Source organism: Meles meles, chromosome 6 (assembly GCF_922984935.1).
Source record: "Meles meles chromosome 6, mMelMel3.1 paternal haplotype, whole genome shotgun sequence".
NCBI lineage: Eukaryota > Metazoa > Chordata > Mammalia > Carnivora > Mustelidae > Meles > Meles meles.
The window spans coordinates 133,317,855-133,335,833 of record NC_060071.1 but is presented as its reverse complement, the minus strand read 5'-3'; the positions used below and the strand labels follow the sequence as shown (position 1 = coordinate 133,335,833).

Below are 17,979 nucleotides of genomic sequence, written 5' to 3'. Positions count from 1 at the left end.
AAGTTGGCATTTGGGCTGTAGCTCTTGGCTCTGCCCAGCAGCTAAGGGGCCTTTTCGAAAACCTGTTGGGTGGGAGCCTCTTGTAGGTTCCAGCCTCCTGGCCTAACACAGGGAAGTACTATTTAGCTAGAGATACCTTTTGTTTGTGAGGCTTAAACGGCTGGATAGAAGCTCAACTTGGCCCTTTCAGTTTACAAGGGATGTATCAACAAGTCCGCAGAGACATTCATAATAATAACTTCTGTAAGTGTTTATTGAACATGTACTCTGTGCCTGGTGTTGTGCTGAGATCTTTATATGAATCATCTCATCTGACCCTTATAACAGTCCCATAAATTAGGTACAGTCAGTTCTGCTAGAAAGCTTGTTTTGAAAATGCAAATTTGTTCCAATGTGATTGATATATTAGGGAACGATTTGAGCATAATAATTTTGCCTTTGATTATGCATGATTTTGTCCACAAGAAACACTAGGTAGAGGCAGAAAACTGCAGTCAGCTGAGCCAGGCTGCATAGAAATACACAGATTGCACACACCTCAGAAGCACGCCTGCTCCTTCAGTTGCCGGCCTGCTGTGAGCCACACCCATGCACATCCGGTGTTACAACTCTGTCCAACATCAGAGGTCCTCCTCTCACTATTTGGCAACAACTCACAAGCTTCCTGCTCCCGCAAGCACATTTCAAGTCTTTCCCGAGGGCTCCAGATTTCTTAACCATTTAACACGTGTAAAACTGGTTCCTATCTTCTATTACGGGTCACTGATGAGGTTTTGGGATGTCATGCCCCAGCTTCATTTTCCCCATTAGCTCTGTGGTTTTTTACTGTGTGATTTTGTACCACGTGGTGACTTTTTAGGGACTTGGAGTCCCTTTAGCCGACCCCACTGCCATTATTTCCCTGTGGCCAAAGTAGAAGGTCAAGTTAAGCCATTGGACAAAAGTATTTGTAATAACTAGTGGCAAAGTCACGCTTCAAACTCCAGATTGCCTTACCCAACCAAACCGAACCCTGTCGTCTGAACTGAGGTTTGATTGCGTGTGGAACAAGGGGACTCCTTCTCCCCCCAGCTGTCAGTCAAGCTCTGGTTTCTCAGGCCAGACCCACTACCAGTATGTGAGAGCCCCTAAGGTATTTGGACACAGGAGTAACCCCGCCCATGGTGGTGCCTTCCGTGTTCCTTCCTGCTTTGCAGCTGCTCCTTTCTCTGCTCCTGCCTCCCAGGCTGGCTGGCCCCTGACACAGCAGCTACCTCCCTGCTCCATCTTGCAAGCTGGAGTTATTAGCATCAAAGAACAAAAGCAAACAGCACCTGGCTGGGGTGGGGGTGGGGGTGGGGGTGAGGCTCAGCCTGCTACAAAGGCTGGTAAATGGGCTCTATGTTGGGAACGAAGCTAATACCCCTGGCCTTTTGTGGAGAGACAGCTCTTCCAGTGTTTGAAGAGCTCAGACATCTAAAGCTGGAAGGAGCCCCAGAACACGGAAAACCCAGCCGCTGGAAGTTTGCTTTAGCTCAACTAATGAGATTGTTTCTGTATTTGTTCCTGAAGTAGAGGGAAGAACCTTGTGCTCACTCTCCCCAGGGGCAAGAAAGGACAGGCCACTGGAGAGACGCAGTGCATGCCTTTTTTTTGTTTCTCTCTCTCTTCATGTTGTAGTTGGGGGAACTCCTCAGTTGAAGGCTTGACCTGATGCTTGTGGGCCTGGGGCAAGAATATATCTGGGGATCTGCCTCCCACTGGGCAGCCCCCCTTCTCTCCACGTCCAGCACCGTGAAGATCCCTGTGGACATTGGTGTGGATACCCCAGCCTGTAGAAATCCACAGCTCCTATCAATCGCTTTCCCTTGGCCATTTCTTGACACCAGTGTACACACATCAGTGGATTGGTCAGCTTTTGGGAGAATGGACCCCAGCGACTTTGGGGCAATTTGGGCAAGGGAGTCTGAGTACCCGATTGTACTCTGCAAAGGAGTTAGTGGCAGGCATTGCTAGCTCTAGGTGCGAAAATGTGGTTGGCCCTAGGGACTCCTCAGATCCTGGGGTGGGATATAGCTGCCAAAGGGCAGAGCGTTAAGCCCAGCCAAGGACTCCATTTGGCCAGGCCTACAGACATATTGCCTTTGACCCCTTCCCCCTGCCCTTGGCTGCGCCTTTTTGTCACTTTTGTGAGATGCCTTATATTCCCATCCCTAGTTTGTAGCTTGATGGGTCCAATGGTATCTCTCCTGGTTTGCTTTTTTATTCAGAAATACAGCTTGACCCTTTTGGTTATGCTACTCTGAGTATGGGAGATATTAATAAGATAGAGCCTCCTTTCTGGGTCTTAGTTTCCATATCTGTACAACAGAATGAATGACCATTCCTACCTGTTAGGGTTTTGGTGAGAATTGATTAAGATCAGCTATATAAAGCACTAGCGGCAGCCCAGAGAATATTCGATAAAAGTGAACTTTCTTAAAAGTTGGTAGTGCCTTGTTTCAGGGATATATAGACATCCCATTTTATCCCTACATTTATCCTGACGTGTGATGTTGGATACAGTAACTGGCTCAGGAGCAGACACATGACCTAAACTAAATCAGTGAGAGGCTTCCCAGGGAATTTTACCAGAATTACCAGGAAACCAGCTGTTCTCTTTTCTCTAGTGCTGCCAGGTTTTGTCTCTGTTACCACATGGGGACAACCCACCTGATCCTGAGGGCCACACAGGAGAAAACAGGTGTTCTTAATTTAGTAGGCATTAAGACAGACTCAGAGTCCAATACCAGCTCTGTCACTCTGCCCATAGGCATGTGTCTTAATTTCTCTGAGCCTCACTTTTCTTGTGTGTAAATGCAGATACCAGTATCGATTGAGATGATCTATTAACCATTCAATACATATTGCTGAGCACTTACTGTGGGCAAGACCCAGCTTAGAGACTGGTGATAAAAGCAGTGAATGAAATAGACAAGACTACTGTTGTGAAGCTTGTATTTAAAGGGAGTTATAAACAATAAAAGCAGAGACCCATCCTGTGGTAGCAAATAGTGTTTAGTGCCCTGAGGAAAGAAAAGCAGGGTAAGTGGCAGAGAAGGGTCCCTATTTTAGAGAAGGTGGTAAAGGAAGGTCTTTCTGAGGAAGTAATCTTTGAGCTGATACCTACAGAAAATGAGAAACTGTCTGATAAGTGCCTGGCAAAGACCGTTCAGTCTAGGGGCTAGCACAAGCACAGGCTGCAGGCAGGACCTGCTCAATTAGTGTTGGTTTCTTCTGTTGTGACGAGATCTGAGGACTGGCTCTCATGACCTTGCACCTTCCTCCTTCTGTCCCCCTACCTCTGGCACTCATGCTGATCTTGGTGAAAAAAATTTCTGATGAAAATAAATTCTGGCCCAATCTGGCTGAAAAATTCTGGCCACCTCTGTTAGGAATGCTGCGCTCAAAGCAGGGACTGGGACAACAACCCGGGAAAGGAAGGATTTGACCACAGCTGCCACCCTTCACCTACTGTCTTCAGCATCACAACCAGGGAAGAAGTAAATTAGGGCATTTCCACCTTCACGCAATACCCCACAGACGCTTATTATCCTGTATTCAGTAATAACCTCAGCCACAAGTGCGTACGTGTGCGCATCAGCACACAAATTTTTAAGTTCGAAAAGGAAACATTTTCCTATGGTTTGGGGGAGATCTGGTTCTTCTAACCATAGGGGGAAAGGAGGGACCCTCCATCTGCTGCTGTTGTGTTTATAGAAGAGAGCTCAGCCAGGGGGCCCTCCTGCCTTACCCTTCATTTGGACTACATAATTTCACAAGGGAGGAGTCCGAGCTCCCCCCACTCACTACTTAGACACATACAAACACCCCCACCACACACCCCTGGATAAGCTCTGGGGAGTGTGTGGCAGGCTGCACAGCCACCCTCCTGGAGGCGAGGCCCAGCCAAACCTTTTGGGACCCCACCTGGTGAACTCTGTCTTGGGTCTGACCTATTTTCTAGGAGAGAAAATAGAATATAGATTTAAATGCAGTGGTGCTCTGGAAAACTACAGGCCCAGCAGTGTGAGAAAAGAAAACAGTAGGGGGGAGCAGAGGAAGTGCTGATATGGGTGAGGACACCGTCTCTCCTGGATCAATCTTAGCTGGTCATCAACTGCCTTTTCTTCTGCAATTTGCCCCCATTTTTCTCCACTAAAAATTGATATATCTACATGCATTTACATATTTATCTTTCCTCTGACCAGTCCTGGGGCTCAGTGCTCCTCCCCCCAGACATAGACTCCAGGCTGAAGACCATTAGTAAGCACAGACAGAGGGAGCTCTGGGGATGGTTGCCCTGGAAGTGGGACAGCAGCGAGGCATGGAGTCAGAAACACCCTCAGCTGCATCCTAGATCCGCCTTCCTTGCCTGTGTGACCACAGGAAAGACTTTTTAATACTCTTGTCCTCTCACTTATGAAGGCAATAAAATTACAAGCTAATGTTGAGGGCTTTCTAAAGGTAGGTACTGTTCCAAGCTCTTCACAACCACCCTGAATAGGGACTATTATCATACCAATTTTATAGATGATAGAACTGAAGCACAGAAAGATCTAGTAGCTGACCCAAGGTCTACACAGTCTGTAGACCCAGAGCCTGAATCCTGGCAATCCAGCTGTGGATCTCACTCTCTGTGCCAATTCCTATGGCCTGGCCTGAGTCACATGGCCACGCTTAGAGCTAAGTTGGGGTCATCTCTCCCAAGCCGCATGGATTAAGGGTGAGAAGAGGTTCCCCAAAAGATAGCTGGGACTTGTGACACAAAGAAGGGGTAAAGCATGGACAGACAGTGTAACGGATCAATATGGTTGAGGTTCTGATTCCCCGCTGCCCCTGTCAGGCTTTGCCATTTCATTCTGTTGGTCAGAATTGAATGTGGAGATTCAAATTACTCACTGCTTTTTGGGACGGGGGCCAGGTTATGCTATATGTCTCTATTTCATGTTAGACATAATGGTCAGAGCTGCCTCCATATCACTGACACAACTAGAAACTGAGCCTGGACCCTGACCCCTCACTGAAGGAGGTTTTTCTTGGTGTTCTTGTTGCCCCTCTTTGGCAAGAAGAGATGCTGTTTTTATGCTCAGGGCTAGAACTGAGGACAGTTAAAGCTTTAGGAGGGAATGGAATTTTCTTGGACCCCTGTTCCTGTTCTCCTACAACCTTTTAATTCCTCCTTGCCCTACTTCCCACTGAGAAGGAGGATGGAAGGAAAAAGACCCAAGAGAGGGGAGGGCTGGAACAGATCCCTTCATTCATAAGCAGAAGAGTTGAACTGAAATCACGTGCACACACACACACACACACACAGCCTTAATTCCTGTAGGCTCTTGGTGCTTCCAGGGAGCCTTCTGGTCAACATTTTTTGCTAATTCTGTCTGTGGTCATTCAAAATGGTAACAATCAGCACAGGTAATATTTATGCAGTGTTTTCCTTGTACTGAGTTAAATGCTTTAAAAGTATTTAATCTTCTAACACAGCCATGAAGGAGGTCCTGTTCTCTTCCCATTGTATAGCTGAGGCAAACAACTCAAAAGTTCTGTGATTGACCCACAGCCTTTCAGTAGGCCGGGATTTGAAACCAGATGTATTTGTCTCCAGAGTTTAAGATTATAAACACAATGTTCAAAGGGGCAACTTGTTATCAAAAGAACTTCAGGGGCACCTGGGTGGCTCAGTGGGTTAAAGCCTCTGCCTTCGGCTCAGGTCGTGATCCCAGGGTCTTGGGATCGAGCCCCACATCCGGCTCTCTGCTCCGCAGGGAGTCTGCTTCCTCCTCTCTCTCTGCCTGCCTCTCTGCCTAGTTGTGATTTCTCTCTGTCAAATAAATAAAATATTAAAAAAAAATAAAAAGAACTTCGGAGCTCCATGATATCCTGCCTCCCTTGGGTATTGGTGTCTCCAAAGAGCATGTTTCCATGAACAATGGTGTTGAAAGTCCTACCACTGAACTCCCCCACATGTAAATAGTTTGATATCCTGCTTAATGAAAGGGTATTCTAACGACCACTATTCTAGGCTGTCCATCAGTCACAGTTAATTGCCCTGCTTAGTTATTTATACAGAGTGTTTTCCCTTCCCATCTCTTCTATTTTGCCACTTTTCTTCTTGCTGCCACTCTACCCTGAATCTCAAACAACTCACCAGAAAATCTGAAAGGGGGTGTGGCTGAGGAATGATTCAGAGCTCTCTAGAAGTCTCTTTGGGCAGATACAGCTTCTAGGGAATGCAGGGTGTGGGCTGGAGAAATGCTTAGCTATTGCTATGGGTTTGCCCCTCCTGGATGTGGGGGCACAGCTCTGTTAGGTCAGTACCTGGATTTTCCTGGGGCAAAAGTTCTAGTGTCTATGGATTTTGCTGAAGCTTTACAAATCTGATTGTAGCAAATTAGAGGCACAGTAAATAAAACCCATGTCTTACTCACAGGGTAGCTAAGAGGGTCTCCTCTGTGGTTCCAGGGTGCTCACTTTAGCTACGAACTGAATTTGGGTCCCCTATGCCTCTGAGGGACCTGGGTTTCCATTGAACAAATGTTGAACTGGGTGGGATTCAAGGGGTCTAGAGTCTTATGTAGTCTCTGTACCTGAACTAAGTGTCTGAGGCAAGTCTCTCAACCTCTTTCATCCCCCCACATCTTAACCAAAAAGGAATTAAGCTAGATGATGTCTGTGGGTATCCCAGGTCTACCATTTTGTGATTCTAAGTGAGTCACCTGGGATTGTTAGGATGGCCAATGGTTTCCTGAAGCATCTCCTTCCATCTCCTCAGAAAGGTATATCCTTTCAGGTTGGGTCTAGAGGTTGTTTTGTTTTGTTTTAAAGATTTTATTTATTTATTTGAGAGATAGAATGAGAGGAGAGAGCATGAGAGGGGAAAGGTGAGAGGGAGAAGCAGACCCCCTGCCAGGCAGGGAGCCCAATGTGGGACTTGATCCTGGGACTCTGGGATCATGACCCGAGCCAAAGGCAGTTGCTTAACCAACTGAGCCACCCAGGTGCCCCGGGTCTAGAGGTTTTGACAAAGCTCTGGCTTGCTTTCCATTTGGCTTCTCAGCAGGATTCTATCTTACATTTGAGGGGAGGAGGAGGAGATTGTGTTCCTGAGGATGAGGGGAGTGAACCGCTCTTCATTTTTGGAAAGTTCATTGGCTTAATTCAAATGTCAACCTTCCTAGGGCTGGATGTCTATTTGTAGTTGTCAAAAGTGATTTCAAATGGCAATTCCTGTCATTAACGATGGGGTGAAAAGCAAGAAGAAAAATTAAAGGGGGAGGCAGAATTTCAATTTGTGTGGCAAATGATGTACTCACACACAATCTCCCGCATACACACTGCTGTCTGTGATGAAGGATGGTCACTGGGAATGCTGGAGAGGGAGGGGATTGTAAATGTTTTGTTATCTTCTGTGCTTCAGTCCTATGTCGTAAATAATGCTGCAACTTGCTCTCCATTCTCATGCCTCTTTTTCTTTGTTCCTCAAGGAAGTGGTTTATTATTTTTTCTCTTTGCGGGGAAACTTGCTGAACATCATGTCCAGTGTTCTGTATCTGGAGGCAAGGAGGATTTGCTTGGGTGGTGTTACGCAGAAATCAACCAGAATATTTTATCCAATATTCTTGCAGGATTCCAGTCTGCTTGGCCAGAGCCCTATCTGATTCCAGGATGATATCTTTCCGGACAGATGTGCAGCTCACCTCTCTTGCTACATGCACAGTGGAAAGGGAGCTTGGTCCCTCGGCTTGCATGGGTGGTTTTTGGGTGAAGGTAGACTAAGTGCTCAGAAGCTGAGTACCTCTGGGGTCTTGCATGAACGTGATAGTCATGCAAGGGCACATTGCACTGTGTGTGTGTGTGCTTCTAACACTCTTCTTCCTTTTTCTCCCCCTTTCTCTCCTCTGCCTTTCCCTCTCTTTGAAAATGCGGCCGCAGATGTCAGTCAAGGTCCAGGTGAGTCTCTGTGTTTACACAGCTGCCGTGGAAATTTCCCCTCTGCCAGATTGTGCATGGTTTGATTCTGAGTGAGACCTTGTTCTAGGGACTCTAAACAGAGCAGAGATCTAAGCACGCTGCATTTTCATTGATTTGGGTTGAGAAGAAATGCCTTGAATTGATGTATGCATATTGGTTTTGAAAACCATTTTAAAACCAAAGGAATGTGATTCCCATGCTTATACAGTCACCCCCTTCTGATGAACCTTTCTGGGTGAATCAAAGAAGTGGAAAATGAGCACTTCTGGAAATATTTTTTAAAGATATCCTTAAGATATGAATTCTCCAATTTAATGAGCATTTTTGCCTTATCATACCTAGATCTACTTCTCTTCTGTAGCTTCATGTGGTTAAACGTTGAAGATGTGACACACTTAGTGTGGAAAATATGTGGGTGAAAGAAGTCTTCTTTCTTTTTATTCTAAGAAATGGCTTTCTCCCCACCCCACAATGAAATTAGCAGTTTTTAAATGGTTATGTAACCAATACATGTTCACTGTATTAACAAAAAAAAAAAAACAAAAAGAAAGAAAAAGAAGAGGAATGGTTTTTGTCAATGAACAAACGGAGGAGCCGTTCTTATGCTAATTGTGCACGTCTGTTGTTAAAACGCACACTCATCCAGAGTTCGAGCTGTAAGCACTGTCTGTGTGTCTGTGTGTGCACACACACACACACACGAGCTCATATGCGAGGATACAACCATATGTGGGTAAAAAGTATCAGATGACTTAGAATGATTTGGAGACTTTTCTAAACTGGGTAAAATTTTGAGTTAAGAGGAGTAATTAACGCTACCAAGGAAGAAGGGAATGTTGTCATTATCAGCTATTTTCACATACACTTTCTTGTTTAGTCCTTTTAATGTTGAATTCTTACAGTATCAATACAAGGCGTAGAGACTGTTAGATCCTCCATTTTAATATAGTGGAAATTGAGGGTCAGCAGGTTACGCCATTTGCCCAAGGTTGTAGGGCTCATCAGCGGTAGCACTGGGATTTGAACCTAGGACTCTGTGACTCTAAAGCCCATGCACACTCCATTGGAACACACTGAAAATTCCATCACTGAAAATTTTCAGCAATTGAAGGCCTTGTAAACATTTCCTAATGGGACTATTGTCTATTTTTCTTTAGAGATAATATGATGTTTTCATTATTAGCAGTTTTTTTTTTCCAAATGAATTTATCCTTTTTTTTTTTCTTTTACTATCTAAAAGAATCAACCAGACTTAAGTAGGGTTTCTGGCCATTGATTTATGTGGTATATTACATAACATAAAAGAATAATACAGTTATCTCCCAGCTAATAAATAGGGTTTCACTGTCTTTGTTTTCTTCTCTCCACACCCTACCTTTGAAAATAAACAGTGTCCTAACTGATGCATAGGACAGCATTTCCTAGGAAGATTCCATTAGATTAATTTTCTATTTAATAATATTGTACTCAAATATTTATTGAGAACCTACTGTGTACCAGGCACTGTTGTAGGCACTAGGAATAAAACAGTGGACAAAATAGAAAACAATCCCTTCCTCATGGATCTTTTATTCTACTCAAGGGAAGACAATGAACTGTATATACACACACATCATACATATTACATATATGTATATGTTATGTATGTTACATGAGAGGGTGGGTGATGAGCACTGGGGAGAAAGATGAAACTGTTAAAAACGAAGTTGCTAATTTATAGAGGAATCTCAGGAAAGGCCTCCCTGTTAAGATGCTGTTTTCTGAAATACTTTAAGGTGGTGAGGTAGGAGCCCAACACCACAAGATGTGTTTGTAGAAGTGCCAGTTGGCTCAACCCCTCCTCCTCCTCCTGGTTCCTGGCAGAGATGTGACCCGGGGTCCCCATGTTGACTTGTGTGTGTTGTGGGAATGAGCGGGGGTTGAAATCCCACCTGCATTCCTCTTGCCAAGCCTGTCACTGTGGGGCTGCCTCTGACCAAGGGGAGCGGGGAGGGCACCTTTTTGTAATTCTCACAAAGGCGTCTACTGGTCCTGGTTGAAACAGTATGGCGGAGTGAATTGCCGCAGACACACAGCCTCCTGTTTGTCTTTCCAGAGGGGTGGAGGTCAGTGGGCGACGCTCCCTCACATCACAGCACCTGTAACTAGTCCCTCACAGCCCTGTTCCAATTCCACGGCCATTCTCTCATCTTATTCTCTTAATAACCCCCTGAGGTGTGTCAGCTGAGCCCCATTCTTCTGCTGAGGAAGTTGAGGCCAGGAGGTTGAGTGATGTCTTGAGGTCATCCAGCCACCAAAGAGCCGGGCCAAGAGGGGCTTCCAGCCTGATTCCATATCCGCCACTCTGCTGCCCTTGAGGTGTCAGGAGCTGATTGCCAATCCTCTGTCTCCCCACCCCAGCCCCTTGGTTTTTGTGGTTTCTGAGCCGGAAGTGGGTCACCAGTTCTGAACCTTTCCCTGGGGCAGGACAGGGCGGGAGGCCACCAAGCTGCCCAGCCCAGGCTGAGGTGAGCAGCCTCCTCCCACCTCTCGGAGCCGCCCAAGCAACGCGGAGCCAGCAGGGCTGCGGCTCTGAAACCAGGCGCCTTGACTGGTTCTCAGAGTTTTTTTCTCCCTTCCCCACAGGAAGACAAATTGGGGATTTTATGAGCTAATGTAACTGTTGACCCAGGGGCGGCGGGAAGACTGTGAGGGACGATTGATTAATTTTACACGCTGAGGGTGTCGGTGAGAAGTAACCTACTGGGAGCCGTTGGCGATGGGGGCCCGCAGGAGGTGCCTTCCCCAAAGTCCGGGAGCCAGACTGGGGGCGCAGAGAGACTGTGCTGGAAACCCTCAGGAGAAGAGGGACAGGCCATACCTCCTGCACTTCCATGTGGGAAGACCCACGGCCACTCCTCCTCCCTCTGTCTTGAGTTGGGAGGTTAGGATAACAGAGTAGCATCAGGCCATTGTGGTCAAGGAGAGGAGGGACACTCCGCTCTGATTTAACGCTTCACATCAACCCTCCCCCGCGGGTGTTACCGTCCTTTCTCAGACGAGAGAGGCCTCAGAGAGGGTCGGTAACTGCCCACAGTCTCCGGCTGCTAGTACGAGACCAGGATCTCACATCCATCTGCCTCTAAAGCTTGCACTCTCTCTCTTCTGGCATTCCCAAGACAGAGCTGTGGGCCAGGGGCGCTGCTTGTCAGGGTCTGCATTCTTCACTTTCTGTGTAGTGCATGGCACATAGTAGGGCCTCAAAAATATTCATTGTGCAGAAAGTGTGCGAACAAGTACCAGGGCATTGTGTGTCTGTAAGTTTGAGGCAGCTCAAAGGGACAACTATTTTACTTTTCAGAGGAGGAAATTGAGGCCCGGGGTGGGGAAGGGACATCTCCAAGGCCAGGTGACATATTGGTGGCCTGGAGGAGACCCCTCTCAGGCGTTTATCACATGCCCCTGGCCCATTGGGATTTGTCACTGGTCTCCCTGTGCTGCCTGGGGGGTCAGGAGTGGGCAGTACCATCCACCTCTGTACCATGCTATGCCCTCTGCTCTCTCCCTCTTCCTGTGTGTTCTCTGCCAAGGGGAAAACAAGCCCTTTGGAGGAGAGGAAGGATCTAGGGGGCAGAGAACAGTGCTGGGGCCTGTGGGTGCAAGACCCCTCTCTTCCCCTCCCCCAGCGCCTCTCCCTCCAGCCACGAGGGGCTGCTTCTGGTGCTCCAATGACAGGCTTTCTCTTCAGAAGGGATAATTTCTCAGGCTTTGCCTGCTGATTAGAGCTGGAATTTAAATGAATAACTGTGACCTTGTGGAAGTGCCCTAGTTATTCAGAGGCCCGATGAGGAAATAGGCCTCTTGCTTCGGTCCGTCAGAGCCTTGGCAGGCGCGGGAGGAGGGGCCGCTGTCTGCCAGGGCCCAGAGGAGGTCCCTGCATGCTGTTGCCCGAAGCAACTGACTGGCCTCTGCTGGAGCCTCCCTCTGCCCGCTCTTGATCTCTGCCTTCAGTGTCTTCCTTCTCAGTTTCAGTCATCTTGGGGCTGTCCTGAGAGACCGGACCCGGTGATTTATCCTGAGCCCTGCCCTGTCTCCGGGGAGTCCAGCCTGAGGGACGCCGAGCCTGAAGTCAGGACGCAGCACTGTTGTGTCTGACTTGTGTGATGGACACAAAGGGTTTGCCCTAGAAATTACTGCTCAGAGACTGACCCCCAGAACCACAGCACTGGCCTCAGGCAGGAGCTTATTAGAAAAGCAGAATCTCAGGCTGCTGAGTCAGAATCTGCTTTTTACCAAGACACCCAGGTGTGCACACATCAAGGCTTGAGACCCACTGACCTGAAGTGTCTGGCTTCTCCTCCTCTGGGGCCAGCGGGGCTGTGTCTACTGAGGAAGGCACAATCTACCACATGACTGCCGGTTTCTCGTCTCTTCTGGGCACACAGTGCAATGTGGCCTTTTTCCGGGTACACAGGGGTTGGGAGGGTGACCGGGATTAGGGAAGGGAAAGGGAACGAACACTTCCTGACCATTGAGTCTGTGGCCATCACTGTTCTGGCACTTTCCATGTAAGAGTTTACAAAGTGAGGCAGGGTAGCTCGGGATAGCATAGGTTCCCTCAGGGCTCAGGGGCTAACTCCAACCCATTGCCTCCTTCTATAGGGCCTTTGAGCTACAGATGGCTTTTCACGTTATAAATAGTTGAAAGCAGTCAAAAGAATAATTTGTGATGCACATATTTTATGAAATTCCGATTTCAGTGTTCATAAAGTTTTATCAGAACACACGCACGCTTCTTCATTTCTGCTTTGTCTCTGGCTGCTTTGCGAAGGCGGAGTGGAGTAGCTGTGTGGCGAGATGAGTCTGGAAGACTTACCATCTGGCCCATTACAGAAAAAGTTTGTCACCCCTGGGTTAGAGCATAGACTTGGAGCCAGATGGCTGGGTTGATATCCTGGCTTTCTCCCAGTATGAACAGTAGGTGCTGTTTAAGTTACCTTCCCTTTGTGGGTCCCACTTTCCTCATCTGTAAAATGGGGACAGTACGTACCTACCTAATGTGGCTCTTATGAAGATGAAGTGAATTCATGCATGTCAAGTCTTTAGAACAGTGCCTGGCACATAGTAAGTCATGTGTAAATTAGCCAGTATTCTAAGTTAGTTCATTTGATCCTTTCCACACGTTTTCATTTCATAGGTCAAGATGGCCTCAGAGAAGTTTAAAAGAAAAGACATTCTTTTGCCTGCCTTGGTCTCCCACACTGTTCAGAGGCATGCTCCCAGTGCTGGAGAGCCCCTCAAAAGACATTTGCTACGCTTCCCTTGTGACATATTCTCTCCCATCCATCCTGTTCTTTATGTCCTCAGTGAAGAGATCCCTCAGACTTAGATCCTGGCCAGCACTGCTCTGAAATGAGGCCGAGGAATCCCAAAGAGTGGAGGGAGGCAAGGGGACCGATATTTACAGAGGTCCCACCGTGTGCCAGGCACCCGTCAAGGATGAGGAACCTAGGGCTCCAAGACATTAGATCCTTTGCCCAGGGTCAGAACCAGGTATGGTAGGTACCAGCTTTGAAACACTTAGCTGAGATTTCTGCCCTGTCATTCTGTTTCCTTCTGGTTCTGCTACTTTCCCTGGGGGTTGTGTGGCCTTGGGTAAGTCATGAAACCTCTCTGGGCCTTAGGGGTCTTTTCTTTGATGGGAAGGGGTTGAATCAGATGGCCTCTCAGGCTTCTTTCAATCTGAGGATCCATGATTAGGCCTCCAGCTGAGATACTCAGGCAACAGCAATCAGGAAAGTGCCTTCTCTTTTACCGAAGATGTAAGGCTCCCAACTCCAGTGCTAACCATAACATATTTTGTCTTTTCCTTCCTCTTCTTTTGGGCAATAGCCCCATTTACTTTCCTCCTTTATTTATTAGGGAAAACACCTGGCATTCATTGAGCTTGTATTTTGAGCCAGGGGCTAAAATCCTATTTTGGCGTGCATCATTTAATTCTTTTGACAGCCTCAGGAGGTAGATTTTATTAGACCCATTCCACACACAAGCAAACTGAGGCTCAGGGATGTCCACTCACCGGTTTTATCCAGTAAAAAGTGGCAGAGCAGGATGCAAACCCTGATGTGCCTGGCCCAAGAGATGACTCATGGCGAGTTCTAGCAGGACATACACTCCACAGAGGTACACTCCTGTTCACTCTTTCTGTGCTCTGGGCCCAGATCAGTGCCAATATGTAGTGGGAATGGAATAATCAATACTGGGTCAGTGAATAAATAGTGCTTGGGACTCAGCGCTTAGTTTTATTCCTCACTTCTCTGGAAAAAAGTCTGCTTTTTGTATAGGGGTTCACCCTGAGACAGGGGGTAATTGAATTTTATTCAGTGCCCAGCTTGGGCTCCGGTCAGTGGAGGATGCAGGCAGTGGGGGATCCACCATAGCTGTGTGTAATTGGATTGGAAGGGGGCCCTTGGCTGGGCTGACAGTGATCAGCTTCCAGCCAGTTGCCCACAGTGGCCTAGGAAGACCCCCTTGGCTGCTGTAGCTCTTCTTGATGAATAACTGTGAGTAGGTAGCTGCTTCCCAGCCTGCCTCCGGCTGTAGCTAAGTCAAGGAAGCAGACCACTGGGCCTTAGTGCCTTTTTCCAGAACATTTTAAAATCATGATCTTTACTGTTTTGGCAAGGTAGACCCGCTGTGGTGCTGGTTAGGATCCTGGTTTGTTTCTCAGTTCTGGACAGCAAAGTCAGAGTTAGAGCTGGAAGGATTCATTAGAAATATCATGTAGTCTCAGTGGGATAGTACTGTTCCCACCCCTGGTCCTGCCAAACGTGTGCAGTGTACATTTATTGCTCGATGATGCATGGGCATCGGTGGCTTTAAGGACACGCAAGGCATGCTGAAGTCATTGTAGTGTACAGAAGAGTCTCACTCAAACATTTGTATCCCCAAAATACCACTGGTGAGACCGCAGAGAAACTCTTCTGGACCAATTCTCTCCTTGTACAGGTGGGAAACTGAGGCCAGAGAACTTCCATGTAACTCGGTTCAATCACACAGCTCGGTTATGACAGCCTCGAAGACCCTCCCCCTCTGTAGACCTACCTAGCAAGGTCTGGTAAGGACCGGGGCTGAGCTTGTCAGTTTATGGGGCTGGGTCCCAGAAGGAGTTGGGAGATGGAACACAGCTGAGAGTTGGGGACAGCAGGTCCCTTGGGGGGCAACTGAGATGACTGTGACTGTGGAGGGAAGTCTCGGGGGCTGCACTGGGAAGGTGGTCTTCTAACGCCGCCACTTTGTTGGAAACCTGGCATTGGCGAGACATGGGAGGCGGGGCAGAGAGAAGGCCCAGATATACCAGTCTTCTGAATAATAAGAGCCGTGACTACCTCCTTTCAAGCCCTTTCTGTGTTCCCTGAGAAGTGCTAAGTGCTGCCCATACATGGTTACACGTGATTGTCCCAGTGCTCCTGAGAAGATAGTTTCCCAGAAGGAGGCACAGAAGAGCTAACTGGCTCAGAATCCCATGGCTAGTAAGAGGTAGTGCTGGGATCTGAACTCAGGTTTTGGAGGATTTAGAGCAGTGGTTTGTAAAGTTTGGTAAGCTTCAGAATCACCTGGAGAACTAATAACGGAGATCCAGGCTCATTAAAGCAAGACATTTCCTCCAGGGAATTCCGATATGACCAAAGTTGGAGGACCACTGTTTTAATGAAGGGGATCTGGAAGGTAAAGGAACTTAATGCTCCAGCATTAACCACTGTTTTCTACCTTTTAAACATTAGTGGGGGGGGGGGGGCAGGTGGAAGGAAGGGTGGAATGAATGACCCCCTACTTGGAGCCCCCGTGGCATCTTAGGTGATGGGCTTGTAGAGCCATCATCATAATACATTACAGTCAGTTGTGTATTGTCCCCCACAGGCCTCTTCGCTGGCCACTGTGGGCTTTCAAAGGACATGGAGTGTCTTACTTTTCGAGAACAGAGATGTATCCATGCCTGAGTCCCCACTACTTAGCACATTGTATGTCCTCATAAAACTTTATTGTTAGAAACAGCATTTCAGGGATGGAAAAGGATCCAAAATGTTTTCAAGGCTCTCTGTGCACCTGATGTTTGAATCTCTTTCTATAAGGTTTCATTCAGACTTGGCTTGAACCCCTACAGTGACGAGAAGCTCATTGCTCCTTTTGCCGTTCCATCCCGTTCTAAAGAGCACTGAATGTTCCAAAGCCTTCCTTATTCTGACTCACTCTAGCTTTTACCACCTGTATTGCTTCCAGCCCTTGGAGACACACAGAACAGATCTAATTACACTCCCAGTGTTTGAAGACAGGGCTTTTGGTCTTTAAGGATTTTTTTTTTTTTTTTTTCTAAAGGCCAAAACATCTCCAGTTTCCTTGGGCATTCTCATACAAGGGTTTTAAGTTCTTTCATCCAGGTCATTGTTTTCTGAAACAAAATTTTTTTTTTTTTTGCATCCTTTCCCACAAACCATGCCCATACCACAAACAGTATTATGGACATATCCCAGCCAGTTCATTATAGAGTGATCCCACTGCTCCCCCTTTCTAGTCTTCCTACATCTATTAATGGTGGCACCAAATACCTTTCCTTATTATTTTAATGACTATAGCATGATGTTGAACTAAAGTCGTTGAAGATCTTGACTATTTTTTTTTTAAGATTTTTATTTATTTTCATGAGAGAGAATGAGTTGAGGGGAGGGAGAGGTAGAGTGAGAGAGCAGACTCTCTGCTCAGCAGGGAGCCCCCGATGTGGGGTTCGATCCCAGGACTCTGGGATCATGACCTGAGCCCAAGGCAGATGCTCGATGACTGAGCCACCCAGGTGCCCCTGGACTATTTTTTATGCCCTGCTGCTAAACCATTTCTCTCCCCTTCCTACACTGCGAAATGGTTTATTTGACTTCGTTGGATCATTCTTTGATTTTGTTCAATTCATCCCTGGATTCTTAAAATCCAACACACCTCTAAGGTAAGGTTCTTTCATCTAGCACATCAGCTGCCCTTCCAGCTTCCTGTCATTTATGAATAAAGAGCAGTTTTAGAGAAGTTCATGACAGTTGGAGTGTAAGAACTTCTCCTTTGGGAAAAGTCTTTTCTAAAAGCCATAGCCATTGATCTTTTAACCCTTCGGGTGATAAGCATGACTGCCTCCATTTCTCTTCTTTCTATTGTATTCATGCACAAGGAAACCACAACCCATCTCCCCACCCCCCAAGAGATGGAATAGGTTGGGAAGGTGCTACATATTTTCCTCAACCCTATGGTTATACCATGCAGGGGCTATTGGTGATTCATGGGAGACACTGGAAGAAATACGTTCTATTCAGTCCAGCCACCGGGCTGTAGGAACAAAGTTGGTCTAGAGGCAAACAGTGAGTGCCCTTGTATAGTTATATCTTACAAAGGGCTTAGTGGTGAGAAAGGCACACAGTGGCATCATGGAAGGGCAAATGCAGAAGCTGGGACCTGGGTGGCTCCTGCCTTGGAGAGTTAGGCACAGGCTCTCTTTGTCATCAGTCTGACTGTTCAGTTCATGCCTAGTACTGCTCAAGGCTCATGGAAAAGCCAGAAACATACATGTAAATAGATGATTGTCCCAAGTGCTCAGATCGCTGTTAGGTGATTGACAGAAGCTTTGTTTAGTCTCTACCTTTTTGATTCTGGGTGGTGATCTGAGAGTATTAGTTTGAACATTTTAAAATAGTCATTTTTATAGGCCAAAAGCAGTCAATTATCAGTTTGGTATGATTCAGCCCAATAGTTTCTTGGCCTCATTGGAGATCATCTTGATACATAAACGCATAGTGTCTTTGAGTTGGAATGGATTCTTGGTAGTTTATCTCCAAAAACCCTACTCTGACTCTCTTCTACCGCATTTCTGGCACACGAGGCTTCCCCTATTACTTGACCCCGTGTTCTGGCCAAATATGCTTGCTCCCATATCTTGCATGTTCAACTTTAAAAATACCTGAAGGAAGTTCT

At 46.9% G+C, this 17,979-nt stretch overlaps 1 protein-coding gene across 26 annotated transcripts in view; it reads left to right on the top strand.

The window, feature by feature from the left end:
- NRXN3 (neurexin 3) overlaps window positions 1–17,979 on the top strand; it is a 1,600,055-nt gene that overhangs the window by 90,664 nt on the left and 1,491,412 nt on the right. For all 26 annotated transcript variants that reach the window (XM_046009334.1, XM_046009311.1, XM_046009316.1 and 23 more), the window contains exon 3: window positions 7,954–7,971. In XM_046009334.1, the coding sequence (XP_045865290.1) occupies window positions 7,954–7,971 (18 nt within the window). The remainder of the gene's footprint in view (window positions 1–7,953; window positions 7,972–17,979) is intronic.